The 12899-nt window shown below is 44.2% G+C and overlaps 1 protein-coding gene across 4 annotated transcripts; it reads left to right on the forward strand.

The window, feature by feature from the left end:
- Positions 1-21: 21 nt before the first annotated feature.
- C13H2orf49 (chromosome 13 C2orf49 homolog) lies at positions 22-11551 on the forward strand. 4 transcript variants are annotated; one of them, XM_062210035.1, is made up of 5 exons: positions 22-166; positions 2519-2685; positions 6654-6780; positions 6904-7026; positions 8546-11551. In XM_062210035.1, the coding sequence occupies exons 1-5, from the start codon at positions 68-70 to the stop codon at positions 8600-8602; spliced, it is 573 nt and encodes a 190-aa protein (XP_062066019.1). In that variant the 5' UTR covers positions 22-67; the 3' UTR covers positions 8603-11551. The 4 variants fall into 4 exon arrangements, with proteins under 4 accessions (XP_062066019.1, XP_062066017.1, XP_062066018.1 ...); XM_062210033.1 differs by having other exon boundaries at positions 6654-7026; positions 8546-8620; positions 10943-11550; XM_062210034.1 differs by having other exon boundaries at positions 6654-7026; positions 8546-8620; positions 10982-11550.
- The last annotated feature ends 1348 nt before the right edge of the window (positions 11552-12899 follow it).

Genomic DNA, 12899 nt, shown 5'->3' on the forward strand with positions numbered 1-12899 from the left:
GTCACTTCCGGGCCGCTTCCTTCGCGGAGCCTTGTGGGTAGCCGGCCGGGGTCTCCTGGCGACGACGATGGCGGGGGATGTGGGCGGTCGCAGCTGTGCGGACTCGGAGCTGCTGCTGCACCCGGAGCTGCTGTCGCAGGAGTTCCTTCTCCTCACCCTGGAGCAGGTCGGGCACGCCGGGGCGGGTGGGCCTGTCCGGGAGAGGCCCTCGTACCTGGGATCTCCCCGAGTAGCCCACGGTGACGACAGACACTCCCGCCGGCGTCGCCCCTCCTGCCGGGCACCGGCCACCCTCCACCCACACAGCCCAGCCAGGTGTCCCGCTCGTGCCCTGTTTAGAGAAGAGGCGTCCTTAGACTCGCAGGCGCTCCTGGGAAGTAGGACTTGTCTGCCCGAGCCTCTGATGTCTCGCCGAGCGACCCCCGCGGCCTGGGTGTACGGGAGAGGGGCGCTAGGGAAGGGGCGCCGGAGAGTGGTCGGCGCAGAGGGTGGACATCACGGGCGCCTGGGCCAGCACGCCCCGAGAAAGCGCCCGTTCCACACCCTCAACCCTCCTGTTAAAGGTGATGAACCCGAGTCCCGGGGAGGTGAGGCGCCGCGTTTCGGGGCACACCATGTGTACATGGTGCCGCCAGGAAAAATCCGGGCCTCGGCTCTCCGTGGAGCGCTGGCACGTTTTCGGCTGGTGCGGCTTGTGATGATAGGGGAAACATTGAAGAAAAATGAGATGTTTAATAGTGAGTTACTGAAGTTTTCCCTGGGGGATGGGGGGGAGGTTGTTTATGTAGTATACTGGGATTTCCGTCCCATACTCTTTAATTTCCTCAGACCTGCTGCTAAAGAATTATTTTATTTATTTATTTATTTATTTATTTATTTTAAAGAGTTAGGTCTTCCATCTGATGGTTCACTCCCCAGATGGCCGCAACGGCTGGAGCTGTGCTGATCCGAAGCCAGGAGCTTCCTCTGGGTCCCACATGGGTGCAGAGGCCAAAGCACTTGGGCCATCTTCTACTGCTTTCCCAGGCCATAGCTGAGAGCTGGATCGGAAGTGGAGCAGCTGGGTCTCGAACCACTGCCCACATGGGATGCCGGCACTGCAGGTCAGGGTATTAACCCATTGCGCCATAGCGCTGGCACCAAAGAATTATTTTAATGATGTCAGTTACCTTCCTGATACAGCAAACTTTTTAGAACATCAGAATTACCATGTAGTTAAAACATGGATTGATAGGTTCCATCCCTAGACTGCGTTCATATTCAGTAGATCAAGGGTGCAGCCTGCAACATGACATTTTTTAAACCAGTTCTTGCTGCTAGTTCCAAAGCCCCAGGTGGAGAGTCCTCGCCCTTAGGGGCAAAAGAATGTGACTGAATCCTTCGGGAATGTTGTCCAAGAGAATCCGCAGGGTTTCCCCTGCCTTCCAGTGAATACCACGTGAAAAGCCCACAATAGACCACTATAGGGAACAGAAAAGAAGTAACATGTCCCCACCCTCCAGAGATGTGTTCCTTACACTTCTGTAGGCTCTGAGTCCAAGAGCAGGAGGCCAGGAGATTCGGTGTTGTCTCAGGGCCTGCCTCCTGGCATACAGATAGCTGCCTTCTCAGCGGGTACTCACCTGGCCTCTCCTCCATGAATGCTTGTGGATAAAGCTAAAATGTACTTCAGGTTTTTTTTTTTTTTAACAAAAGGGAGTTGGCAGAAGTTTATCAGAAGACATTGATTTGTTGGTTGTACTGAGCACAAATGTTTGCAGGCCTTCCTGATTGGAACTTGAAGGACCCGAGATCTTTCCATTTTCAGTTCTGCTTTCTGAATCCAAACTTGCCTCTGTGCCTGTCCCTATCCCTCATGCTCTGTGTTTCCTGTGATGTTGAGGGCGGGTGAGACGATTTAGATAGGGATGGTTTAGACAATGAGTGGAAGCTACTTGATAAGACCAGGGAAAACATGGGGTGGGAGTGGAGGGAGGAAGCAGGCTGTTCTGATGTGCTGCTATTATCATCAGTAAGAGGCCTAGTTTCCATCTGCTGTGCTATTTTTAATCATGGTAAAGAACCCCAATTTAAGAAAAAAACATGAGAAATGATAGGGCACTAGTCTGATCCTAATAGTAACATTCAAGGTAACTTATTGACTGAGTGTGATCATTGTTACTATCATCAGCTTTTGTCTGTTTTCACCAGGCAGTCCCCCATTTGCAATCCCCTTTATCGATTAAGAAGCTCCTGGAAGTCGTCTTCATGCCTAGTATGTTGTCTGAGCAGTTGTGGACAGCCGTCCTCTTCATTCTGAGGCCGTGTGACCATTGTCTTTACGATGAGCCTGAAGCTAATATTTGTAGTGCTTAACCTGCCTGTAATACTGCTTGAAACATGTTACAGGACCTTCCAGTGTGCACGTGATGATGAAAATGGTTTAAATAATGTATTATTTAAAGAGTTGTGTTTTACCTTATGGGTTGATGAGATGATTAGTTACTAAAATTAAATTCCTTTTTTTTTCTTTTCACAGAAAAACATAGCCGTGGAAAATGATGTGAGAGTAAACAAAGACAATCTTACTGATCTTTATGTCCAGCATGCCATCCCGTTGCCTCGGAGGGATTTGCCAAAGAACAGATGGGGGAAAATGATGGAAAAGAAAAGAGAACAACACGAGATAAAACATGAGACTAAAAGGTACTTCCTGGTTGTTCCAGTTTTCATTTCAATTTTATGTAACTTAAGCAGTTTTACTTTTTTTTTCCCCTCCAGGTAAACTTAAAGTTTTAAAAAAAATTACTTAATAACTACAGAGCACCATGGGACACTGTGCCTTTATATCAGTGAGTAAAGGTGACAAAATTCCCTGCTCATATTTTAGTTGGGAAAAACAAAAACCTTAAGTGTATGATGTGTTGAATCATGTTACAGGCTGAGAGAAAGGAAACATGAGGAGAGGGGATCAGAATTACCAGTAAAGTGCCCAGGAGTGACTGTACTGAGAAAGGACATTTCACTAGCGAGACCTCTATGGAATTGGGCGATCTAGAGACGATCTAGCGTTCCAGGCAGTTACAGGAGTCTAGATCGGGAGTGTACCCAGGAATAGCAAAGCAACCGTCAGGACCTGAGTGGAGAGAATAAGGGAAAAAGGTGTAATTGCGGTGAGATCATAGATCTGTAAGTCATTGTAAGAACTTTGAGTTTATTCTGAGATGAGCCACTGGGGAGAGTTGAGCCAATGGTGGTGGTGGTACCTTCATATGTACAATTTAGCAGGATAACTGTTCTTACCAAGGAGCATGTAAAATGTGGCTGATAGTGTGTGTGCAGAGCTGTGGGCAGGAAAAGCAATTAGGCTGTGCTGTAATCCAGGCAAGGAGTAACAGCTTTGAGAAGGCGGTGAATTTAGTAAATTGGAGTCTGGATGTTTTTGGAGGTAGAGCCAGCAGAACTTGAATTTTGAGGAAAAAGATGAATCAAGCCTCTAACATCTTTAAATGATGCAGACATGAAAAGCATATCATCAAGCTTCATGTAAACTGTGTAAAATTTTTAATACTTACAAGATGTTCCATAAAACCGCAAGGAAATGAAGTTTGTTTTTTTTTTTTTAGAACATTATATTTGATTGATCAGTGTCTGATTAGTTAAGGAGGACAGAATGTTCTAAGTTCCCTGAGTGAGCTACTTATCTCTTCCATGTCTGTTTATCCAAGTGGGTGTAGATGATCAATTGCTTAGTTTCTTTTCAGGGCCTTCTGTTTGTAAGGCACTGTAGTAGTGGGGTGGCTAAAAGGAGGAGCTAAAGGAGGTGGCTAAAAGGTGGCTCTGAGTTGGTTGGCAGTTTTAGTGAATTTCAAGATTGCGATTGTATCCCCAGGCACGAAAACAGTTGAAGGAGACGCTCTGCTCACGGTCTTCAGGAAAAGCTGTAGATCTTGCTTTGCCCGAGTATGCATTTCAGTTCAGGCTAAGCACTTTAGTTCATTGGTTGCATATTGGTACACACTGTGTGTTAGTGTTAACACAGCCTTTGAGTTATGTTGCATGTGCCTTTTAATTCCCTTTTCTTTGGCTCTTGTTCAGGCAATAAGTTCTTGATCCACACTTTCAGGTTTATTGGCCACATTAGCAGACTTTCAGGCCTAGTTAGACTTTTCCTCTGAGCAAATGCCATATGACCGTCCCTACCAGTCCCTTGGTGTCATTTTGGAAAAGATCTTTGTCTTTATCTTAAAAGGTGACAATTTGGTTCCTGAATCACAGCATCAAAGCTGGAAGGATCTAAGAGGTCTAAGAGGCTTGTCCAACTTTAATCTTAGCTTGTGCGCCTGCTAGCTAACAAATCTTCCTCTTAGTCTGTTTCCCGTTGGCACTGGGCATGCAGTGAGCATACTTTCATCTTCTGCCAGGTGATGTTCAGTGGCAACCCAAGAGGGGTAAGTTTGGCCCATTCCCTTAGGATACAGCTAAAATGCAGATTCTTTTTTTTTTTTTAACTTTTATTCAATGAATATAAATTTCCAGTGTACAGCTTATGGATTACAATGGCTTCCCCCTCCCATAACTTCCCTCCCACCCGCAACCCTCCCCTCTCCCGCTCCCTCTCCCCTTCCATTTGCATCAAGATTCATTTTCAATTCTCTTTATATACAGAAGATCAATTTAGTATAAAGATTTCAACAGTTTGCACCCACATAGAAACACAAAGTGAAACATACTGTTTGAGTACTAGTTATAGCATTAAATCAAAATGTACAGCACATTAAGGACAGAGATCCCACATGAGGAACAAGTGCACAGTGGCTCCTGTTGTTGACCCAACAAATTGACACTCTAGTTTATGGCGCCAGTAACCATCCTAGGCTGTCGTCATGAGTTGCCAAGGCTATGGAAGCCTTCCAAGTTTACCGACTCTGATCCTATTTAGACAAGGTCATAAAAGACAGAGTGAGGATAGTAACCAATGATCCTAAGAGTGGCATTTACCAGGTTTGAACAATTATACAGCATTAAGTGGGGAAGAGGACCATCAGTACACACAGGTTGGGAGTAGAGCCATTGGTGGTAGAGTAGAGGTTATGATTACAAAGGAATGAGGCCCAGTTGCACTAGACAGGGCCTAGAACAAAGGACAGAGTCATTATTAGAGGAGCTAAGAAAGGTGCTGTCTAAGCTACAAGTAATTTTTCTGATTGAGAGGCAATTAGAACCTGATAGAAGGGGCTTGATAATAATCTGGTGGGCTTTAGGCCTTGTAAATTCAGAGGCCCAGACCTATCTATCTCTTCACATGGGGGTACATCCTAAGGGAGGTGTGAACCTCCTAGGGGAAGGCACTCTGTTGACTTTCATTACTTGGCTGGCCTGGGAGGAGAGCTGGCCAGGTAAAGGCAGGTGGCATCTCTAACAAGAAATTTACAGTTCTGCCTGCAATGTTGCTGACCCTACTTGACCATCCCCTCAGCTGCAGTGGTCCCTTTGGAAGTTGGGCTGAGTGAAGGGCTTTTCAGCTTAGAGCCAATAAGATCTGTGGCTCTGACCTGGGCATCCTTCGACTCCAGGGCAGGTCCATTTCCAGTGATCCAACTCTTGGCAGAGCTGCCAGGGCTCTTCACAAACTGACTTCTGCTGAAGCCCAGGCATACCACATTGAAAGCCACTGCAGTGGACTGGCCTGTTGGGTCTCCTTGAGGGCAGATCACTGTACAGATCAGCCATTAATAGGCCTGCCACCCATTGCTTCTGATACCTAGCTTTCTTTTCCTCCTGGTTTGTGTTAAAGCAGACCAGAGGATGCAAGTCAAGGGAGTGCCCGTGTCCCATCTCTAATCTTCGGTGGCCTGAACTACAAGTCTATAGTCACAGGCACGTTCTGTAGTAGTTTTTCTAAGGTAGACAATGCCCATGAGGAAAAAGTACAGATTCTAATTCAGTTGCTCAGGTTGAAGCCCCGGCTTCTGCCACCCCGAATGGCAAGGCTCAAGTGTTCTTGCTGATAACTGGCTGCTCCAGTTCTTTCAGCGTGCTTCTCGGGGTTTGTGTCCTAAACAACGAGCTGTATAACTTGGAGTGAACTTGTAAACAATGAATGCCTATCGACGTTGTGATGGACAGTGAACATTAGATTTCCAGAGGCTAACTATGCAGACTCACCAGATTCACCAAATTCAACAGGTGTTACAGTGAATTTGGAAAGTGCCTGCTTCAGAGATATTTAGTGAAAATAGATTGTTCTGCTTCCTTTTTTATAATTCTTTTTAAAACAATGACTTAGTATGCCACAGGGGTGCTCTTGGCATAGTTTTATTGGTTACTATCGTTTCTAAATAACAGCTGATTATATGAACAAGACTCAATAAGCTGGTGATTTCTTCTGTTAGGAACTACTCTTTGAAGTTCTGGGGTTAATCGGTATTTTAGAATAGGTGTGCCCTTGTGTATTCTCTAAAGTGAACTTTAAATTTGTTCTAAATATCTTGAACTTTAAAGCACTAGAAAATTATTTACAGTGACTGTAGAAACTTTCATTTCCAATAGTCCTGTGTTCCACAGGTTAGTCTTATCAATACATCTTCTTGTTTTTTGTTTAACTTTGAATTCCAGTGAACTAGGTCGCCGCTCCAGATGGAGTTTTCAAAAGTACATCTTTTTAATTTCAGGAATAGCACTGTAGATGGATTAAGGAAACGACCCCTCATTGTATTTGATGGAAGCTCAACAAGTACAAGCATAAAAGTGAAAAAAACAGAAAACGGAGATAATGATCGACTCAAGGCTCCCCCTCAGGCAAGCTTTACCAGTAATGCCTTTCGAAAATTATCAAATTCTTCAAATGTTGCACCCCTAATTTTGTCTTCCAATTTGCCTATGAACAATAAAACGGAACACAATAATAATGACACTAAACAGAATCATGACTTAACGCATAGGAAAAGTCCTTCGTGCGCTGTGAAGTCGCCACCTTTGTCCCCTGTGGGAACTACTCCTGTGAAGTTAAAGCGAGCTGCTCCTAAAGAAGAGGTGGAGGCCGTGGTAAGTGGGGTGGTTTCCACTGTAACAAGTGCTGTGAGTGCAACCGCAGCAGCCTGCCTCATGGCCCGTAGCCCGAGGTGGCTGGTTCTGCTGCGTGCTGTTCTTGTGCCTTCTGATGCTCTGGTTTTTACATCTCGTTGCTTGTGTGTTTGAACCCTGGAATTTTAAAATCCATGGTGAATGATGTTTTTAAAACGGTGTTCACTTTATCTCTGCTGAAATTGCATGAAGAGAGAGTCTGTAGGTACTTTTCTTAGAGTTCTCATTTAGTTCCTTTAACAATCTTGAAACTAAAAGACAAGTGTTCCTTTATTAGGGGTGAACTCTAGCTCAGGGTCCAGTCACACATGTATTATGTAGCATTTGGGCCCTGACCATAAGTCTATCACTTGCGCTTACCTTGAAATTGGCACCAGGGGGGCCAGCGCTATGGCATAGTAGACTAAGCTTCTGCCTGCAGTGCCAGCATCCCATATGGGCGCTGGTTCTAGGCCTGGCTGCTCCTCTTCGATCCAGCTCTCTGCTATGCCTGGGAAAGCAGTAGAAGATGGCCCAAGTGCTTGGGCCCTTGCACCCTGTGCTGTACTTTGGTTCTGTTATCATCTTCTGATGGCATGTCAGAGGGATCAAAACACTAAAGAGGTTCAAACATTCTAACATAGTGGACTTTGGAAAAGGAAAACTGCCTAACTAGTTCTTGACTTCAGTTCAGTAAACCTTGTCATCAGCCCCGTGAGGTTGGCAGTGTTGTTCCCATATCACAGGGGAGGAAACAAAAGCCTGGAGAACTTAAAGAAGCTTACCCAGGATTCCAGAGGGAGTAAGTGTAGTGGGAAACCTGTGGTACCAGGGCACACGCAGTTAGCACACCTGTGCTGCCTCCATTCTCTGAGCCAGCTCTGTGGGAGAGAGGACGAAGCTTTGGGATTGGAGTTGGAGGACTCAAGTCACATCTCAGAAAGTGCAATAAGGAGTGAGCCTCCAGGCTGCCTTTTTCCAGGCTCTCAAGCAGCCAAAGGAATTGACTCCTTCAGTGATGTGATGTGATACGTGGATGTAAATCTTGTATTGCCAGCTGACTCTGGACTGTGCGGTAGTGCGAGGAGATAGGCTGGGCAGGCAGGAAGCAGGTCTGGAGCAGTTAGTGGGTCTCAACACTGATCGCCTATGAGGATCACCTAAGGAGCTGCCAAAAACCCAACCCAAGGAGGTTAGAGCCTCATCCCCCTGCCTTCTGTGAATTCTGCTTTGGCTTGTTCTGGGCTAAAGCCTTGGGCTGGGCATGTCATCAGTTTGAAGTGCAAAGCTGTGAGAGCCACAGAGCTAGAAAAGCATGAGCCGTGGGAGCCCCCCCACCCCCCAGTCTCTTGGAAGTATCTTCCCACCAGGTGGCAGCAGTGATCTGAGAATGTGTCAGTCGTAAGCCTTGGTGGTTTAAAAGGTTTCAAATGTTGTGGTTTTCCTCTACATTTCTTGACATTTCTGTGTATTTAAACTGATTTCTTTTCATGTGTTTCAGAATAACCTGAAGCCCCCAGAAGCAAAGAGGAAGATACAGCATGTTACATGGCCATGAAGGAAAGTTTCCAAAAATGTAAATATAACTGTAATTGTAGTTTTTCAAACAAGTTCACTTATTTTGACAGTATTCACAGAGATCCTGATTATTGTGGAATTTTCTTAAGAGGTTTAAAATAGGTTCAAAAGAATAATCTTTTCTTCTTATCCTTCCTTTTTAAAAGTTCTTGCTTTTCATCTCCTGATAGGGAAAGAATTTCTTTTTAAAACAATGACTTAGTATACATTCATGTTTACCCTAGTCAAATCATTAGCTACAAGTCTGGCATAAAGCATTTAATGAATTTTAGGAATTATTCTCATTAGTGTCTTTCAGAGTCTTTAGGGAAATTTTTTTTTTTAATTCAAATATTTTACGAGTTTTTCATTTTTACTAATTTCCTGTCCCAAGCAGAAGCATATAACAACTCATCACAGTATTTTCATAAATATTGCCACATTTACCCTCAGAGGTTCACCAGGGAAAGCATCTTTTGTTGTACTGCTGTGCAACTATTCAGAATGGACAGCTAAAACTACTGCTCTTGATTGCATTGCTTCTTCCCGTAAAATGCAAAAGGGAAGTCAGTGCTTGCTGTTCCTCTTTCTCTTGAATTTGAGATGGAATTGACTGACTGCGGGCTCACTGATCCATCCTTGAATGTGTTCTTGTCAAGCTTCAGTCATATCTCCTCTTCACGAGCAGTCTGATCTCACTCCATGAGTTCCACCATTTCTCCCTGCTAGGAGCTTAATCTCGCAGTGAAGTTAATTTAAAGATCTTCAGGCTGAGTCATGTTGGAAGTGGTACCTGATGGTAGTAAGTTTTGAGACTAGGGAGGAGTGTTAGAATTGTAGAATTGAGGAGAGTCCAGGAAGTGTTTCGGCGAGGGGGATAATCCGTATGACCAGCAGTAGAGCTGCAGAGGCGCTACTAGAGCCATAGGACAGATGGACTCCCAGCTGGATTCTGTGGTGTGGTACGGACAGCATCCACACAGAATTATCGGCCAAGGGTTTTCATTTATTTTATGTTCTGGTGACATAGCCACTCTACTTGTGTGATGGAAATTAGAAAATAGAGCTTACCTTCTATCTTTAAGTTCTAGTGTCTACTTTTCTGCTGTGTATTTCTAATCAAAAGCAAAGGGTACTTTATACTTTTTTCCATTGTGTGATTGATCTTCAACACGTGTTAGAGGAGTCTCCTCTGTTGATTTGTTAAAAGCAGCATCGTAGTTCAGTTATTGAGTAGCCCTGCAAAAAATTAATTCAGCCTTGCAGGTAAGTACTGCACCTAGACTCTAACCTGGTAGTTTTTAACCATTTTGCCTTTATTTGAGACTGTAAATCTGTACACATAAGACACAGTGGATATGAAAACATTGTTAGTGTTATAGTTAATTGTCAAATGTATGATTATCTGCAGGGCTGATGTGTGTGGTATTGTTGATGGGCAACTGTGATCCTGTGCGTAAATACATGTTAAGGGTAATTTTAAAAATACAGATTTTAGAGTAGGATGACAAAGTATATTTTATATTCAGTTGTCCCCTCTGCTTTCATCTATACTTCTCTCTCAGTTAAGAGAGAGTTAGCCATTTGACGATTTTCAGTCAGTGGGAACTTATTTTAGTTACTCAGCGAAATTAATTTTTAATTTGTATATTTAACTTACAGAGTAGGTTGATAATAACAGCTGAACTGTGTAACATTGTTGCTTCAAATTGAAGTTTATATTATGAACATTCAGAGCCAATGCTCGTGTAGCAGCATACTATTGAGGTGTTTTGAGTGTGAGGCGTGGAGAAGCACTGAATCATGTACTCCAGTTGCCATCACCCCACCATTGTAGAGCTGTGCCTGTGAGTGTGCGGGGTACGGCATGTCTCCAGGTGGCTGTCCGCGCACTGAGGCCGGCTGAGTGACGGCAGTGTGGAGCAGCAGCATGGTGGGTGTCACCCAAGGGGGTGGGCTGGCTTGAAAGGTTTCAAGGACTCGCTGTGAATGGTGAACGCTTTTGAAATACCCCTCCCTCACTACTGTGGGTTGATGTTGTCACTCTTGAGTCTACATTGCAGGGCAGCTAGTTGTTTTTATTACTGGAGTAGGCCAGTAGATGGCGTTGGAGCCAGTGGGTGGCTTGTGAGGCGTAGTTATGGGTACCACTTCCTGTCTCTTTAGTGGGAGGGCCTTGTTTTTTTTCTCCTTTTCCCTCTTTGTTTTCTTTTTCCCCTTTTTCTGCCTTCCCTGTATGCTTGCTTTCTTTACTTTCATTCTCCTTTCTCCTTTCTGTAGATCTTAAGCTTCAGGCTTAAATTTGCCAATTATATTTCTTTGGCCTACTCATTCACTTAAGGGTGAAGCTAGGCTGACTCCCAATCCTCTTGCATTTGAGGGATCATCGACTGCTGTGTGGACTCTGGAAAGCCTCAAGACCCTGCACTGAACCGCTTGCCAGTGGCTGTGTAAGCAGGCCGGTTTTCCAAAGTAGCCTTAGGATCTAGACAGCTACCAGGCTGTTCGAAGTTTGGTTGTTCTGCTGCTGCTACTAGGAGGCCATTATATATTTGCTAGTATTAAAAAATCTTCAGGATTGGAATTATTATTTGAAATTATATTTTGGTTGACTTAAGTTTTGAGAGATGATTCTAAAACTGAGCTAGAGACTCATTCAATAGCAATGACTTTTTTGAAACTTACATTAAGTAAAACTGCCAGTAGATTAAACCACATGTGTATGTAAGAGCTTCCTCTATTTACTACCGTGGAACTTTAGTCATTTTTAGAGGCAACAAAATGGTCAAAACGTTTTTAAGTGTGCTCTTTTATTAAATGCTTGTGCAGGTTTTGTAATTCAGTACCGAAAAGTTTAACCTTGTAATGTACATTTTTGTATGTAAAAAAGTCTTTTACGTAGCCTTATCCTTATTTAAATAAACCAAATAAAATTATCATGAGTAAGTCTGTCATTCACAGAAAAACAAAACGGGAAAACACTGTGTAATGAATTGATCTTTTCAGAGTAAGCTCTTTTGGAAAGTGTTACTCTTGACTGATCCTAATAGTCCAGCCACGTCTTGGGTTCCTGCTCTGAACGGAAGGGTCTGGGGGATACCACGGTGCCACAGAGGCTGCTGTGTTGACTGCCACGAGCTTTCAGGGGTGGAAACAAGTCCCAGACCTTCCCAGAGTGTAAGCTAACTTCACAAAGTGGAACAAACCGGAAGTTTGGTTGAGAGATTGGAGTGATTTTTAAAAACTGTGCATTTCTAAACTGGATCTTAATGCCATTTCATTTGAAGACTGAAGCTCCAAATTAACTAACCTGGTATAGACTTAGGTAATTCTCCACTTTGAATGTTAAAAAAGAAGTTACTGAGGTGACTTACTACTATCTCAGTTGTCTAATGAGTCGGTCACCTTTCCTATGGTGGAATAAAAAATAAAGATGTGAATGGTTTATGTATTTGTTGAGTGTCTACTGTTGTAGCTCTTGGGGGCAAATACAAGTGACCAATGAAACAGTGAATCATTGTAATGATAGAAAATAAAGCAAAGACCTGAAGTGATAGGGACAGTGAAGGGGGGGCGAGGAGCTACTTCAAGTACAGCATTTAAAGGCCTCTTAATTTTAACGCAGTAATGACTCAGGGACAGCTATGGAAAGCTTCCAGGAAGAACATCCTACCTGTGGTCCATTTTAGTAACTGTGGAATCTGTTCATTCTTCAAAGGTGGAATGTGCTTCCCAACACCTGAGTATCGCCTGGCCTGGCCTTAAATCAGATGAATACTGGCCTTAAGTCAGATGAATACTTTGGTCACTTCTAGATCCTTGCTATGAGAAATGAAAAAGCCAGGGCCGGCTCTGTGGCTCAGCAGGTTGAAGCCACAGCCTACAGTGCCAGCATCTCATATGGGCATCGGTTTGAACTCCAGTTCCTACACTGGTAATCCAGCTCTCTGTTAAGGCACCTGGGAAAGCAGTGGAGAATGGCCCAAGTGCTTGGGTCCCTGAACCCATGTAGGAGAGCCAGATGAAGCTCCTGGCGCCTGGCTTCAGTCTGACCAAGCCTAGCCCAACCCTGGCCGTTGGCAGCCATTTGGGGGGTGAACCAGCAGATGGAAGATCTCTCTGTCTGTAACTCTTTCAAATAAATATATAAATCTTTAAAAAATATATATATATGAAAAAGCCCAGGCTTGCCCATGGCAAATACATGGCCCAGCCAATAGCCATCTGGCCGTGCCAGATGCGTGACCACTAGTCACCTGTCCCCCAGCCTCTCTGCTAGGGAACATATGTCCAAAGTG

The sequence above is a fragment of the Lepus europaeus genome, chromosome 13, assembly GCF_033115175.1.
Source record: "Lepus europaeus isolate LE1 chromosome 13, mLepTim1.pri, whole genome shotgun sequence".
NCBI classification, from domain to species: domain Eukaryota; kingdom Metazoa; phylum Chordata; class Mammalia; order Lagomorpha; family Leporidae; genus Lepus; species Lepus europaeus.